At 42.2% G+C, this 15,867-nt stretch overlaps 1 protein-coding gene across 3 annotated transcripts; it reads right to left on the bottom strand.

Moving 5' to 3' along the window:
* Positions 1–1,429: 1,429 nt before the first annotated feature.
* Positions 1,430–14,347, bottom strand: MAT2B (methionine adenosyltransferase 2 non-catalytic beta subunit). Of its 3 annotated transcripts, none has more exons than XM_035104955.2 (7): positions 14,175–14,347; positions 12,555–12,749; positions 11,430–11,544; positions 10,941–11,093; positions 7,843–8,036; positions 4,536–4,649; positions 1,430–2,858 (listed from the first exon to the last, which is right to left on the bottom strand). In XM_035104955.2, exons 1-7 carry the CDS (start codon positions 14,235–14,237, stop codon positions 2,688–2,690), a joined length of 1,005 nt encoding a protein of 334 aa, XP_034960846.1. In that variant the 5' UTR covers positions 14,238–14,347; the 3' UTR covers positions 1,430–2,687. The 3 variants fall into 3 exon arrangements, with proteins under 3 accessions (XP_034960846.1, XP_060127716.1, XP_060127717.1); XM_060271733.1 differs by lacking the exon at positions 14,175–14,347 and adding an exon at positions 13,550–13,683; XM_060271734.1 differs by lacking the exon at positions 14,175–14,347 and adding an exon at positions 13,080–13,236.
* Positions 14,348–15,867: the final 1,520 nt, after the last annotated feature.

Genomic DNA, 15,867 nt, shown 5'->3' on the forward strand with positions numbered 1-15,867 from the left:
AAATGTAGTTACAGTGCATCATACAATCAGACCTAAAAGTTTCCCCAATTTCAATGGAATAAAAATAACTGATGAATTTTACAACTGACACAAAAACTTGCATTGAAAGTTTTGTTTTACCACCTATAGGAACAATTACCTGCTGTAGCAAGAAAGCCAATCAGTGTGGCGTTTTCCTTATGAACTTGGCAATTTCAGGACTCTGTTTTCTTCTGTAGCTTGTTTTCATATGGTTAACTTAAGGTCAGAGGGCTGGATTCAACTAATAAAGCATGATAGCACAAACTCACTGTGTGCCCTCCACCCACAAATCCACTGGGGTGGGGGTGGGGGTCAGAGGAGCTCCCAGAACAGCGTGGGGAGAGGAGAGGTGGGGGATTGTTCTGTCTGGCGAGCAGAAATGATGGGGGTAATGAAAAATAGGAAAAGTGCAACTGAATTCTTCCCAGAGAAGACACTGCGCGACCAGAATGTTCCTCCACTAGTTTTCCAAATATCAGAATCTGTGTGCCCATTTATTTTCTCGGATCATGCTTGGTGTATGCAATTTGGAGTTGCTGGCATGCGACACCCCGATTCCTTGTTTCTGTTCCAACCCAACATTTATCATTTGAAACGCACGATAACAAGTTACAAACTGATTAGTACTACAGTGGCTGTAAAAGTAGGAGCACTTTATAACAGGCAGAAACAGCAAATGGAGGCTGCAAGCAGTGGGGGCAACATATCCTCCAAGATTGAAAATACCTAAGGGCATAGCACATTACAAAATCCTTACATGGAAACACTTCCACATAAGGATTGGCATGCAAGCTATGTGTGACAATTTCAAATGTATAAATACTGCAGAGAGTGTACATGCATGGTGTAGCTATGACTCCTATGTTTTTATCCATAGCTTTGAAAAGCAGCGGCCAATGATCAAGGATGGGAGGTACGTTCTAAGCCACAGGTGAAGCATATAACAGAACCATGACCAAATTTTAGCGCCTAATTTTTAGTGGATCTCCAAATGCTCTTAAGAAGGCTAAATGATATTCCTAGTCATTCGACTGTTATAGGGCCACCAGTCAAATAGCATTACCATTTGTAGTTAGCAGTATAAACATTATCAGATCTCCTGAAACAAATTGCTCAGTTTTCATGCCCTAACTTTTTTTCCAGGTGAATGCGTGAGTGCAGAGTGCCATGCCAAAGGCCATCAAAATTCCAGCGTCAGCACTAGATTAGTATATTCTGTGATCACGTTCTCAACTAGCCTACTGGAAAATTGGTTGGAATAGAGAGAATGAACTGCTGACTTGTTAATTTGGAGGGTGAAATTTATAACAAGTGTAAATGCTCACACACTTAAGTAACAACAGCCTTCCCAAAAACCTAACACAGTCAGAAATTTCCACAAGAAATGATGAAGACACAAGATACCACGCCAGTTATATATATTTAATGTCGTTTTGCATTTATAACTTACCAAGTGCATATCAAGATGTCAGACTGTCAGACTAAGACAAACAAGTCAGGATATGTCCTTATGAAAAGGGAATGACAATATGAATGGCTTAGAGATATTTTATGAATCTGACTGATGCTGTTTCACCACCTTTAGAAGGTATTTTGTTGGATGCTTTACCTCTGTCGGGAAACAGAGGAAAGAAAAGATACGCCTGCCACAAGCTGTCTTAGGTTTTCTTGCTTTAAGTAAAAAGCCTGGTTTCAATACGTACACCCTAAGACACACAAAAGTCACTTTGCCATTTAAGCTGGACATTCATGCTGAACAGCATTAAGAGTTTTAAACTTTCTTCCTGTAAGCATAGAATTTTCTCCTCAGAAGTAGGCTACTACAAATACCTAATGCAGCCATCCTATCTGCATGTATGCAATGAAGAATGAATAACCAACCAGGGATGGTTCTATTGGTATAGCTCTTTTGGTCCAATTGAAACAATGACAATTCTGATACAATGTGTAAAGTGGTTGTTTAATGAGAACATTTATGGGTTCTATGGGGTTCTCAGAAACACCAATAAAGAAAAGACAGCAATAATGTTTGTATTTTATGCCTGTGACACCCAAAATGAACCAGTGTGCTCATTAGCAGCACGCATGTGACAGAGAGATATATGAACTATTTTGTACAAATGTAAGAAAGCAGTTGGGATTTCAAAATACAGAACATCTTTCAAGCATTAAAGCTGCACATTAATTGCAAAAATAAAGCATTACTTTAGAGTATTTTGATCATAGCTAAAGCAAACTCCAAACTTCTCACTTCCATTTCAATCACATCAGAATAGCTTTTTTAAAAAAATGAAATGCAAATCCTGTGCTTTATATTAATTATTTTGGCAAGTAGGGAAATAATGTTAAGAGAGATACACTTTAGCAACCGAAGACACATAAAACAACAGTATATTTCAGGAAACTGGACCTCATCTCAACCATTACTGATGGTTGTAGTATTTTGAGGTTGCTAAATATTTAAAGAAACCAGTGACAGAACAGAAAGAAATAGCAATCCCTTCAAACAAGGTTCTTTTTTGCCAACACCTCTTATAAGTTCACTAGTGCAAGACCATATTTTTACCTGATTGAATTAAACTTGTAACATAGAACACTCAATACAAAACCATTCTCCCCCCTTTAAAAAAGTGCCTCATACCATACATGTACTAAAATATTTCCAACTAATGGAAGACTGTCTGTCTCCACTTCTTGTCGGTAAGGAATGGCCAGAGTGATTCCTTGATGCCAACACGAAATGGAGTGTGCTGTCCAATGCCCAACATCTGTAGTCTAGAACAGTCAAGCTGAGCATTCTTGGGACGAAGAGCTCCCACAACTGGGCTATCTGTAATCTTTAAAAATAAAAAGAGGCAGTAAAAGAGAAGTATACACTCTGTCTAGAACAAAAAAATAAAAATAAAGAAATTTCTTCTCAGGAAAACACTCACAACTCTGCAATATAGGAGAGCCTAAATGCTTTCCCATAACCGTACTCTGCATTGAACACTAGTTTTTGCTAGTATGGAAAAGGGGATACAAAAGTCTTCTTTGACAAACCATTATCCTAGGAATCCAGAGAGCCCATCATACACATTGGGACTTTCCACTGCAGCCTCTTCCGCTCACTGGAAAGATGCTACAGAAGGCACAGCAGCCTTGCAAATAAGCATACACCTTCCTCACCAAAACCAAAAAGTCTGCAAAGTTTTACTAGCTGATGGCAGAGAAGGAACCAAGAGCTTGCTGCATTCCTACACTTCTCTCCCGATAGCCTGGCTGATTTATATGCTGGGAAGAGGGAGGAATAGCACATTCTGTCCATCATCTGCCAGCCTATAATTCCATGTGCTTGCCTGCATGCACTTCCCTGTTGCCTACAGCTACCAAAGGAGTGGTCAGTTCCAAGGCTAAGGTAGAAAGAACCGCTGAGACTCATATTTTAATGAAGTCAGAAATTGTAGTCAGGTGGGAATAATCTCCCTTAGCTGCACACGCTGGGTTCCCTGAATCTCAGCTCAACTTTCCAGCTTGCAGAGTTATGTGGTTACCTTTGAAACTGCAGAGGCAAAAATACAAGAGAGTTCCAAACTGGTAGAAAGTAGCTCTACAGATATGGTTTATCAATCTGCATGATTTCAAATGGTGGAAGATAGGAGATGCAGTCCATGCGGTGGGGGGGGGATTAAGGGAGCCCCAGGAGGTGGAGCCTGGCAGCCTGACAAATGCAAGCACCAAGGAGGCATCAACACCCTATTGGCTGAGACATAAAGCCGCAGCCGGCAGCACAGGAGAGTCCCAGACAGGAAAAGAAAGGAGGGGCAACGAGAGGGAAATGGGCAGACAAGGCAACACAAGAAGGGGAGACTGAAAGGGAAGCAGGGTGAGAGCGTGGAAGATGAAACTGCAGAGTGGGTGTGGGAAGGTGTGCATGTGAATGAAGGAGAGGAATGGGACAGGCACACAGAACGTAGTGGACAGCGCAGATGCAGAGGTGCCTGTGAATGGGAAAAGAGAAGCAGAGAGGAGAAGGAAATAGAAGACGCTTCTGAGGGTATGGTGAGAGACCTGCAACTAGAGAAGGGGCTGCTCGTGTGAGAGGTTAGAAGGCTCTACCTAGAACAATTAGGGAAGGGAGGAAGCAGAAAAGGATGAAGCTTGTTCCGCCAGCTAAAGAAGAAACTGAAGTAGTGTTGGCTGCACTCTAAGGACAGAACAACAGGAACTCTGAATCTGAACAAACTGTTCACAAAGCATGTCTGATGATGGAAGGAGTCCTGAGCTTACCAAGGTGACAAGCTCACCATCTGTCTCTGATGAAATGAGAGACACTGGGACTCTAAGGAGCCTCAGTTGGGACCATCCGTGTAAGAGAACAGCCAAACCACAGCTGGTGAACATTTTGCAATTATCTGATATTGTATTGTGCAATATTACTCTTGAGAAAGTTCTGCCTTTGATAAAACTTTGTGAGGGTTTTTCTTACACATTCCTTTTTCTTTCTGTGTAAGGGGTTATACGCTATGACTTACGGGTCTCAAGTGGCTACTGGGAAGATTGAAAGCATCCGCCATAGCACATGCCATTTCAAACTTAGTCATCTGCTCATTACCAGACCAGTGGAATGTTCCTCTTATCGATGGATCCTAAGGAAAAAGAGAAGTATACAAAGTTTATGTTCTTGTGTATTTTCCTGCGTTAAATACATACAGAGAAAAACACCATAAACAATTCTAGAGAACATTCCCTTTAAGGCTAACTTGAAAAGCAAGTTTTAAGTCAATCTAATGTATCTGGATCACCCAGATAAGTAAGTTTTTGCAAAACAGAGAATTTCACATATGATCATTCTAACGCTGATCACTTCTGCCACCCTAACTCAAAGAGACGTATTTTTTCATAAATAAATATTCTTCCTAATTACAATTCCTGGCCTTGTGTTTTTCTGCAGAGTAAAAACATTCCGTTTTAGCTCACTCTTGTTCAAAGAGCAATCTTTTCTTTTTCTTTTTTCTATATGCCTTCTTATATTTTGTCCCCCCTCTAGAACTATTTGTTTAGCCATGCAGTTATTTCAAAAAATGTGTAGAAAACACAACAGCAGCTAACCACCTTGTCCATAACCATGTTATTGGAATATTATACTAAACAAGAAGCTCAAAATCCCTGGCTTTTTTTCTATATTCTGCAGTTCTCTGAGTAGTAGCTTTGCTATGAAAAAGGATTTGAGTTTCATTTCAAGCAAATCTCTGTCCACCTAAGAACAAAATCATTACGTTGCTGGATCAAGCCAAGGCCCATTATTCTTTTAAAAACAGTAATCCACCAGATCTCTCCCCACTTCTCTATTGCACACTTCACTCAACTGCTGAGTTTTTTCCCCCTAGAACTACATCAGTTCAACCAAATATTGTAAAAAAATATGTATCTGGGCTGCAGTTTTCTTCCTTTAGAAAGCAAAACTTCATACGTCTTACTCTTTTAAGTTTATATGAAAAGACTGCCACACTCCAGGGCTATTATAATCTCTTGTACATAAGCAATGACTGGAACTTGCTTGCCAAGCATTTCTACTGCAATATCAGTAGACAGATGAAGCTATCATGATACAAGGTCAACAGAAGGGAAAAACATAACCACCTTCAGTTTAAAAACCCTGGCAAGTGTTCTGAAGGTTACATGCGCCTGAATGCAACTTCCTAGCATTAATTCAGCAGTTTATGCATTCCTCCTACAGAGGAATTCAACATAGCACTAAGGAGATTGCTCTGTCAGTGTGAACAGTTTTGCTTGCCTGAAGGAACCATCTCCTCCCACCCTGAGCATACTGTTCTGGGTGAACCAGCACCTACCAAGATTGAACTCTCCACTCACCAGCTGATGAGCAGAAGCTTCGACAGCATGTTTCCCACAGCGAATGTGCTGCCAAAGCAAAACTGAACCCCACCCAAACAGCATGTAGCTGTGTCCTCAGAGAATGCCTGCACTCTAACCTCAGAAGTCCACCTTAAGTCATACTTTCTTGCCACCAGCACATTAACTGTCCCAAAAATAAACCCCCCTTTGCCACCACCTCCATTATTCCAGTCCAGTCCATGATAAAAAATTCCAGTCAAAATAGCAACACATCTATGGTTTCTATAATGCTTACCACATCACAATCTAGCCTTCTTCTGAACAGAAGGGTGCTTCTTACGTTACTGCATTCAGAGGGAATGTTACAAAAAGTACAGGTTGGTAGGGTGAGGCTCCTCACCTGACTTCCTGTTGCCTGAATTGCTTTTGCTTGCCTGCAAAATGGATGGGGGAGGTGAAGCTTGTGCATCTCCACTGGGCTGCCCTAGCTGCCCCCTTCTCCTTTACGTCCAGGTAAGCAACAGCAACATGGGCAACGGGAGGTCAGCTGAGCGCCACCACCCTGCCCACTCTTACAGTTTTCAAGACTAATTGTAAGAGTTAACATAGGGTTGTACCCAATGGTAGCTTTGTGATAGCACAAGCACTTCCCCTTGTGCAAAGCGGGGCATATACCCAGTGCACTCCCATGCCTTCCCCTTTGGGCTCTGGACCCCCTAAAACAGTGGGAAATAGTATTAGTTCCTGTAGCTTTCCTTTCCTCTCATGACAACAACAACAACAAAATGCAACATTCAAAGTTGAAACCTCAATGCAAAATAAAATAAGAGAATACAATATGCTGGTAAGCAATAGATTACTACGGCTTGCTGGAAAAAGTAGGTCTTAAAACTGGCACCTGGGGAACAATCTGCTTTTCAACAGGAACGGAGTTGCACAGGTGGGCTGCTGCCACTAAGAGGACCCTTCTTCATATAGTGTCCCCTCCCCCAGGCCATATTTACCAGAGGCATGGCAAACAACCTTCCCCTGCAAATCTCAAAGCCTGGTTTACTGGTACTGAGGAAGGCATTCATTCAAGTACTTGGGTCCTAAGCCATTCAGGGCTTTGTACACCAGTACCATGAATTAAGCCAGGCAATTCACAGGCAGCCAGACGTGTTTCCAGGATCAGTGTAACATCTCACCACCGTAAAGAAACAGGATGAGACATTCTGCATCTTGTGCAGCTTCCAGACCATCTTTAAAGGAAGCACATTGCAATACTCAAATCAGGATTATAGCAGGAGCTGCTGTAGCTGGATTATCCCAATTCAAGAACAGTTATAGCTGGCAAACCAGCCAAAGGTGGGCACAAGCATTCCTTACCAGTGAGGCCACATGAACCAGTTGGTCAGAGCACGGTGCTGATAACACCAAGGTTGCAGGTTTGATCCCTGCATGGGGCAGCTGCATATTCCTGCATTGCAGGGGGTGGACTAGATGATCCTCATGGTCCCTTCCAACTCTATGATATCTAACCTCTAGTGACAGTTTGCAAACCAGGAAAAACCCCAGACTACCCATCTGTTTTTTTAAGAGGAGTACTACCCTGTCCAGAACAGGCTGTCTACTTAATTCCCAAACCTAGGAACCACCTACCCACAAAGCCCCCATCTTATCATAATTGTTTATTGGCTATCATCCAGACCATCACTGTGTCCAGTCACTTGCACACCATCATCTGGTCCAGATGGAATGGTACGGAGGACTGCAACTGGGTGAAAATAGGATCCAATGCCTTGCAATAGAAGTGATCCATTAGTGTGAAGCCACCACTGGATACAGCCCACTGGATACAGCTCACAGTATTTTTAAAATCTTGAATACTGTACATCATAAAAACACAGAATCACTGCTAGTGCTACTACAATCTTACACATATGATAATATGTGAAGTAGTCCTGAAAATCCTGGCTGAAATTTATTTCAAGAATATCTCACCAACATTTTCTTCTCCGCTAGCTGTCGGCAAACACTGGCTACATCCTTGACATAGGTGGGAAATCTCTGCTGCCAGTGGTCCATATTGGCTGATTTATTATTGAATTGCACTTTATCAAACATAACTGTCACAGCGCTCTCTTCCAACCTTTCAACCTCTCCATATAAAATAGGAATTCTAAGCACAGCAGCACCTAGAAGATGAGAAAAGCTATGAATACAAAGCTATATTTATGAATAGGTACAATGAAAATTCTTCAGCTCATCTCTGAAAAGAAAATTAAACCACCTTTGAACTATTTACAAGACACTTCACTCCCTTGAAAAAGCAAGTCTACTTATGTGGAAAAGAGAAGAAATCTCAGTGGGTGTGAATAAGATTTCAGATGAATACTTCAGATTATGTACACTTATGCAAGCAAGAAGTGCTAAATTACATCAAGAACACCTTACCATGCAATAGAAAAGATGGTCAGGATCCACATAATAAGTAGGAAATAAATAATGGTATAAGTCTACATCTACTGTTACCCCATCATAAAACTCATTCCCCCCCCCCCTAAAATCATGTGTCACTAGTATATGAGAATGTTCTACAACAACTTTGCAGTTAACTACCAACCCAGAGTAAGCAACAAAGTGACTGCAAACACTCATTACAGGGGATTTTAAAGTTATGTAGGGGTTATATCCTGGGGGTATCACATAAAGCCTAATTCACGTATTTTCAAAACACCTTGGGTCATTGGCAGGTGGGATTGCCAAAGTCTTTTTTTCCTGGATGCTTGCACCCTTCGTTTGTCAAGCGCATGAAGCTGAATGTGTGCAAGTTAAATGTGTGTAAGTTGGAGTTACCTGTTCTCAGTCAGCCCTGCATTACATGAATGCACACAAACTAGTGAGCTAAAGCTGGTAGCCATTCAGTAGGTGTTCTATATCATGGATCCTTCCACCTCCCATTCCTCACAACTGAGAAATCTGACATCCACATTTTTTAAAACGGAAGTTGGATCCAACTGGGACGAGTCAACTTGTCTAAACAGAGGCTTTGGATTCAGCTAACAGTATCACTATACAATACTCATGACAGGGATCTGCTTGTTTCTAATGATTACGCAGCCAATGAACTCTATTGCCCTGTACAATCCTAAAAAAGGGGGTTAGGAAACTTTTCAGCTCTGCAGGTGAGTACTTTATCAGGGATCTAGCCCCACAGGCCAAATTTGACAGAAGAGTGGGGTTACCCTTCCATCAGTCACCTGACATGGCAATGCTATCAGGTGACGGAGCACTTTGAAGTCCCAAAGTTGGGACTTCAAAGTGCCACACACAGGAAATTCAGCAGGCTTTGGCTCTACTGCCCAGCAGCTGCTCAGTGCTATGTTGAATTTCTCCCTGTGCATGGAAGTAATTTTAGGCCTGATTCAGTTGTTAATCAGTTTCACTGGATAATCTAGAGATCATAGATTTTAAGGAGAAAAAAAATCTTTCTGCATAAATTCTCTCATCATTTGTAATTAATAAGCCTGTGTCATGTTCCTCCATCCTGACCACAGTAGTCATCTTTTCCTAAACTAAACCCCACCAAACAGTTTAGCTTTTCTGTATAGGGAGGGTGCTAACCCCTTGGACATTTTTTCTGCCCCTTTTACAGCTCTACAATTTGACATCTGAGATGGAGCAAGCAGAAAAGTGCACAATACTCTGGATGTTTCTTTTCTCTCTTTCTTTTCTTCAATGCCCCTCCAAAATCCTATTTTCTTTCCTCCCCAACAATTTCCCCATACCCAGTTTACTCCTTCCCTATAGCACACAGGCCTTTATTCTCCCTTTCAGCACCAAGCTCTAAAATTATAAAATGATGCAAAATAAAAAGCAAGATAAATAGCATAGAGTAGCCAGCAGGTGGCAGTGATTGGGAATTTCCTTGGCCTTCACGTTAAATGCTGAAAAGGAGCAGTTAGGATAAATAAGAAATGGAATAAACCTTTAGTTAAACCTCCCATGGATGTATTCCCATATGGCCCCAAACTTTATGGTTACTCTCTTTTTTAAGTAGTTTTGTCAAGCATGACTTCCTGATACTCATTGTACAGTAGGTAATTATTGTTTTTATATGTTGTTTTATTCCCCCCCCCCCAATTTTTGTACGACACTCGCAGAACAATAGCGATTGGGTGTCCAGTACATTAGGTAAAGAAAACAAATAAATAGAATCCTCAGCTTCTAGGCCACCAATACCAATATAAATCACTTAGGAAACGGAGGTGATCATCTAGTTTGCCACTACAAAACATATAGCCTTGCTCTTCACGTTGTTGGACTAGTTGCCACCAGCTCCAACCAGCACAGCTGGAAGTTCAAGTCCAATAACATCTGGAGGATACTGGGTTGGTGAAATCTGCTGTGGCCATTCTGACACCCAACAGAAATTACCAGAGAGCAACTCGAGAACATGCATCATCATTCCCTTTGGCACACTAACTAAATATTGCTTTTTGTCATTATCTACCGTAATCTATTTTAGCAAGTCTTGCAGAAGTTCAAATCTCAGTATAATCTTTGATGGATTGATCTGAGGTGCAAATGCCAAGGGATTAGAAGAAATTAACTAAAGAACTACCTCCAGTTTTTTGGGAAGGACAAGTGTCCTGAATTCCAACCCCCTTTTATTCTCAAATTTCATTTGTCTTGCTAGAGTTTGTGCCTAGTTGTTCCCCTCAACAAGGTTTTCTTTTTCTTTTTTAAAAGGAAGACTTTTATAGCTTCCTCTGCTCCCTACCCCTAACCTCAACCTCAACAATGCATCAACAATGCTACCATTCTCTCTCACCATTTCAAATCAGTGGTATACATTTTATCTGACCTTCTGTTATATTGGTTTTACATAATCTCAAAACTTTGTAAAGAGACTTTATTCTAATTATTCTCTGCAGCTTCCTTTGAAACCCCCCCCCATTTTAAAATACATTTCTTATTTTGAAAATAAAATAAAATTGAACTTCCAAATCCATTTGCTCCTATTTATGGAATTCCAGGAAAAGATTTCAAGCCTTAACTGTTAAAGAAAAACTTACCGGCTGCAAATTTACACTTACCTTCATTGTTTGCTAAAACTGCCTTTTCGCCCTCTAGTTTAGTTTTCCCATAGAAATTTAGGGGGTTTGGTGTATCATTCTCTTTGTAGGGAGGATTTGTTCCATCAAATACATAGTCTGTACTAATGTAGATCAAAAATGCTCCTACTTGAGCTATAAAAAGAATAAAATAAAGCAATATGAAAAGATGTAAATTCAAAGCAGTTACTCGCTTTATCTTGATTCTCTCCAAGAATTTAAAACACACAAACAGCAAATAAATACGTGACTGTGAAAGACCTAAGTATTTCTAACCCAGAATTTGTTTCCAACAGCTGGCAGCCAGTTCCCACTATCCGTCTCCTCCAGCAATGCATATTACTCAAGCAGCTAATGATACATTTCTTGTGGTAAGAGTTCTTTAAGTTCAGGTGTATAACCCATACTTATGATGACACATAAAAGATAATTATGCATCCTGAGAAGAAATGCAGACCAAACTTTTTTTACCTGCTTCTTTTGCTATGTTCCCTGAAGCAGCCACATTGAGCTGAGAAGCAGCATCTGGTTGACTGTCTACAACATCTGGCCTTCTCTCAGCCGCACAATGTATTATCACATGAGGCTGGAAATTAAACACCCATTTTAATGAGCAAAGAACAAGCAAGTAGTTGTACCAAATCCACACTGTTCATGGAAAGCTAGCAGAAAATAGTCCCCTGGAGTAAACCACATTGAAAGTGCAAATTTACTCTAGATCATCTCTGACTAAGTTGTAACATAGATGCGGAGACAGAAAATCATCTTTTTGGCTCAGACATTTCTTCAAGCTGTTTCTGCAGTACAGTGGACCCTCTGGATACGAATGTAATTTATTCCAGGGGTCCGTATGTACCCCGAAAAATCTGCAAGTGGAGGCACCGCTTCTGCACACGCGTGCGGCACAATAGAGCGCTTCTGCACAAGCACACAGGGCGAAACCCGGAAGAATACACTTTGGGGTTTGCCGCATTCACAACCAGAAAGTAACGTTACCCGAAGGTAATGTAACCCTAGGGTCTACTGTAGTTTAGATATGAAGAATTAATTTTTTTATTTTTTGGAAAACTTTAACATTTCTCAAGCTCTAGAAGCAGGAGTTCTTATACTCTGAAACACAGTGAGCGAAAACAAAATAGTTCTTACACCAGTGAGTACAGGAGCCTTCCCTTTCCTTTGTTTGCTTTGCTCATTGCAGATGCTTTCCCCCCATTTTTCTTGTGCATGCAATTTGCATAACCAAAAGAGGGAAATTCCCTATCACTCTCTAAGTGAGAAGCCTTACTTATTCTGCAGTGTTATTCTAAAGCAGGCTTTCCAGGTTCTACTAAGTAGACTCCTAGTATATGGCAACTTTCCTGCACACTAGTTTTCCTCATATTATGCACCTCATAGACAGAAGGTGCACCAAGGGTTGCATCAGAGATTACAAAGGGAAAAAAAACAATACATAAACAAAGTTAAATATTGCTGTGATAGATAGTGGACACCAATAATCAGTAAAACTTTATGTGACCAACTAACATGAATTTGCTGAAGAAACCTTCAGAGAAACATGGTGGTTAGCCGCTTTATCCTTCTTTCCACCATTCTCACCTGAAAATCCTGGATGACATTATGAACAGCAGTAGTATCTAGAAGATTAACTTGCTCAAACATTGGTCGAGCCCTACTGTACCCACAACCGACAGCATTCCAATTATTTCCTTTAAATTCCTTATACACAGATCTGCCGAGCAACCCAGTAGCACCAGTAATCAGAACACGTCTGTTGGGCGTATCAACATCCTCCTGTAAAAAAAAAGAAAATTGTTATCTTCTATATTCTTAACAAAACTTAATCCAGTTAAATATTTGTTTTAGAAAGCTTTAGGGGACATTCTGTGCGAGTCTACTCCAATGCAAGCCCCACTGAGTTCAATGGAACTTATGCCAAGGTAAGCATGCGCAGGACTGCACAAACAGCCCACAGTATACTGAAGACAACAATCTTAAATTGCTTATAGCTCCAAGCTTTACATTTCTAGCATCAGAAGGACATATCTTACTATTGTTTACTGAAACTGACTTGCATCAAAAGGGACTGTTTAAATATATTGTATAAATAAAGATAATGTTTACAATTGTTCCAGCAAAAGGCTAATTCCCAGGCAGCTAATTTAGTAAGCTTCTTTGCATAGCAAAAATGGTCACTGGAATGATCAAATTAAATATTCTTTTAAATATGTGGGTTCAAGTGGAATTTCCAGCTATTTGAGGAAGTACATCACAGACGTGGTTCAGAATCAAATACTTAAAAGGAGGGGGGGGGGGAATGAATGTCTAGTTCCGCATTCCACCATTATCAATTTAACCCCACCCCCAAGTTACAAGCACAGGGAAGGGGCTGTTAGTTACAGAGACCAGTGACAAGCTGTTATTACAGTATTGGTTTTGTATTGTTTTATTTGCTTTTAATTGCTGTGGGATCCCACTGCTGTTGCAACCCACACCGGGCATCTTAATGGTCAGAAATCCCACAATTTTTTAATTTATTTTTTATTTACTTAATACAGAGGGCATTGAAAATATTTTAACAAACTGATCCTGACCTCGGAGCACAATCCCACTACTGTATAATGAGCGAGGCTTCCTCAGGCAGGCAACATCTGAAGTGTGCAATTCGACCTCCCTTCCCCAGCCCAGCAATAAGGCCTTCGGGGTGGGGATTACACCTGAAAGCAGTGCTTTGGGGGGGGGGGGGTACGCATACCCCTAAACATTTTGTGAATCTTTGTACTTTTGTCCATTTACTGTATTTATTTTTCCCGATTTGAACTGTCAAATGGTGATTTTATGGAGTCAAAATGAGAGTACCCCTAAACAAACAAACAAAAATTAAGAAAAAAAGCACTGAAAGTAAATCCCGTTCACAGTGGGACATCTAAAATCGGATTATTGTATTATCACCATCGCCCTGATGCTTCCCTCATCTCAACCCAATGGAGGCTGCTCTCAGGTAAGTGTTTGGGATCGTAAGGAGTAAGTTAGTGCCACTCAACCCGGGGGGTGGAGGGCTGGGCTGGCCATTACAAAGCTTTCCCCAGACCCCAGAGCGGCGGCGGCCCCACCTCGGTTCGCCCCACCCGCTCAGGGGGCGTGGCTAGTAACTGTTTACGTCCCGCGGAGGGAAGGGAGGGAGGGGAAGAAGGCCCAAATCCGCTCGCTCTGCCTCACCTCCTCCAGCCAGCATCTGCCGGGCTCGAACCGGATCCGGAGCCCTTTCTCCCACCCGACCATCCCTTCGCCTGCCTCAGTCCGCGCCTGCCGCTCGCCCTCAGCTCCACTTTTGCGGTGGCGGCGGCAGCAGCCATTCACAGGGCACGCCCACTCGCCAGCCGAGGCAACCCCGCAGCCCATTGGCTCCCTCGCCTTGGGAAGGCGGGGCCTCAGAGGGGCGGACGCACGCGCGCAGCTGCCGTTGGGACACGTTCAAGGCCAGGCCGCTTATTGGCCCGTCTCTCTAGAACGGGGCGGGGCGCGAGCCCCTCGAGAGACTTGCGCGAAGGAACTCGCTGAGCTCCCTCCCTCCTCTCCTCCCTCCCCCTCCGGTTAATTCTCGTTCGCAATGTCTAGCGCTCAAGCTCCTTGGCCGTATAGTTGGAAACACTCTAGTCATGTTACTTCGATTTACCGCACACGTATTTCGGCCTACCCTTAGGGCCCCCGTTTGGAATGCCGTTTATTTATTTTTAATTAAATCTGCTTGCAATATGGCGATCACGCAGACCAGCACTGCAAAGTGTTGGGCACCATGCAACCTCACATGTCAATTTAAGCACAGGTCACCCTTCCACCTTGGCTCAGGCTGCCAAACACACCCATTGCCAAAATGAAAATACATGGTTTTTCCCCTGGTAACCGGAGACTGTTTTCTTGTACAGCTAGAGCAAGCGGTGATGTGCTAATGCAGGAAGCAGTTGTGGAACCAAAGTAGGGCAAATGGGTGTGGCATGCAGCCAAGAACTGTGCTCTGCCTCAAAATGGGGAAATCGACTTTAAAAATTTGTGGCATGGCATACCATGACAGTGTCCGTTTAAAGAAAGTTAGTTCCTGGTTTTAAAACTGGGGTGTGGGGTGCTCTGCAAATGGCAGTGAATAAGGCAGGGCCGGTGCACAACAAAAGCGTCTATGGAATGCGGGTGGGTTTTTCATTATTACAAACGTCCATTAATTTCTGAAGTGATACTGGGGGCGGGGGCAGGAACCAGTATAGTAACTTGACTTTTGAAAAGGTAAATGTTAGAACTTTGTCTACAAGTAGAGCAGGATGTGATGCTTATTGCTAAAAGAAGAGTTTGGATTTGATATCCCGCTTTATCACTACCCGAAGGAGTCTCAAAGCGGCTAACATTCTCCTTTCCCTTCCTCTCCCACAACAAACACTCTGTGAGGTGGGTGGGGCTGAGAGACTTCAGAGAAGTGTGACTAGCCCAAGGTCACCCAGCAGTTGCATGTGGAGGAGCGGAGACGCAAACCCGGTTCCCCAGATTACGAGTCTACCTCTCTTAAACCACTACACCACACTTTCTCTAAGGTGAAATAGGTGGTGTAAAGTGATATGGGGGAAAAAAAATCTGCCCTAAGTTACCCTCTACTCTTTTGCTTGCAGAATGCAGTCTGGATGCAGCTTCAGAATTACTAGGACCTTCAGAAAGACCATTCAAATCAGATTACTGGTAACAAAGTCTATTTCTGAACAGAACCTGCACTACAAGAGTGAAGCCTTTCAGGCATTGGGCCCATTTGGTTTCTGGAATGTATCAGATGAGTTTCAAGTGCTTATGGAAGAGCCTTCTTTTAGTGCCCCACCTATTACATTTTTTTCTACAGGGAAACTCTAGCTCAATTACGGCATAGTGCTGAATT

The sequence above is a fragment of the Zootoca vivipara genome, chromosome 2 (genome assembly GCF_963506605.1).
Source record: "Zootoca vivipara chromosome 2, rZooViv1.1, whole genome shotgun sequence".
NCBI classification, from domain to species: domain Eukaryota; kingdom Metazoa; phylum Chordata; class Lepidosauria; order Squamata; family Lacertidae; genus Zootoca; species Zootoca vivipara.

Bases quoted from the DNA above. Each gene is read 5' to 3' on its own strand.
- MAT2B (XM_035104955.2), bottom strand. From the start codon at position 14,237: ATGGTCGGGTGGGAGAAAGGGCTCCGGATCCGGTTCGAGCCCGGCAGA. The intron at 11,545-12,554 runs GTGAGAATGGTG...TTTAATTTCCAG, and splicing joins ATGTCATCCAGGATTTTCAG to CCTCATGTGATAATACATTG. The intron at 4,650-7,842 runs GTGAGATATTCT...CTTTTTCCTTAG, and splicing joins TAGCGGAGAAGAAAATGTTG to GATCCATCGATAAGAGGAAC.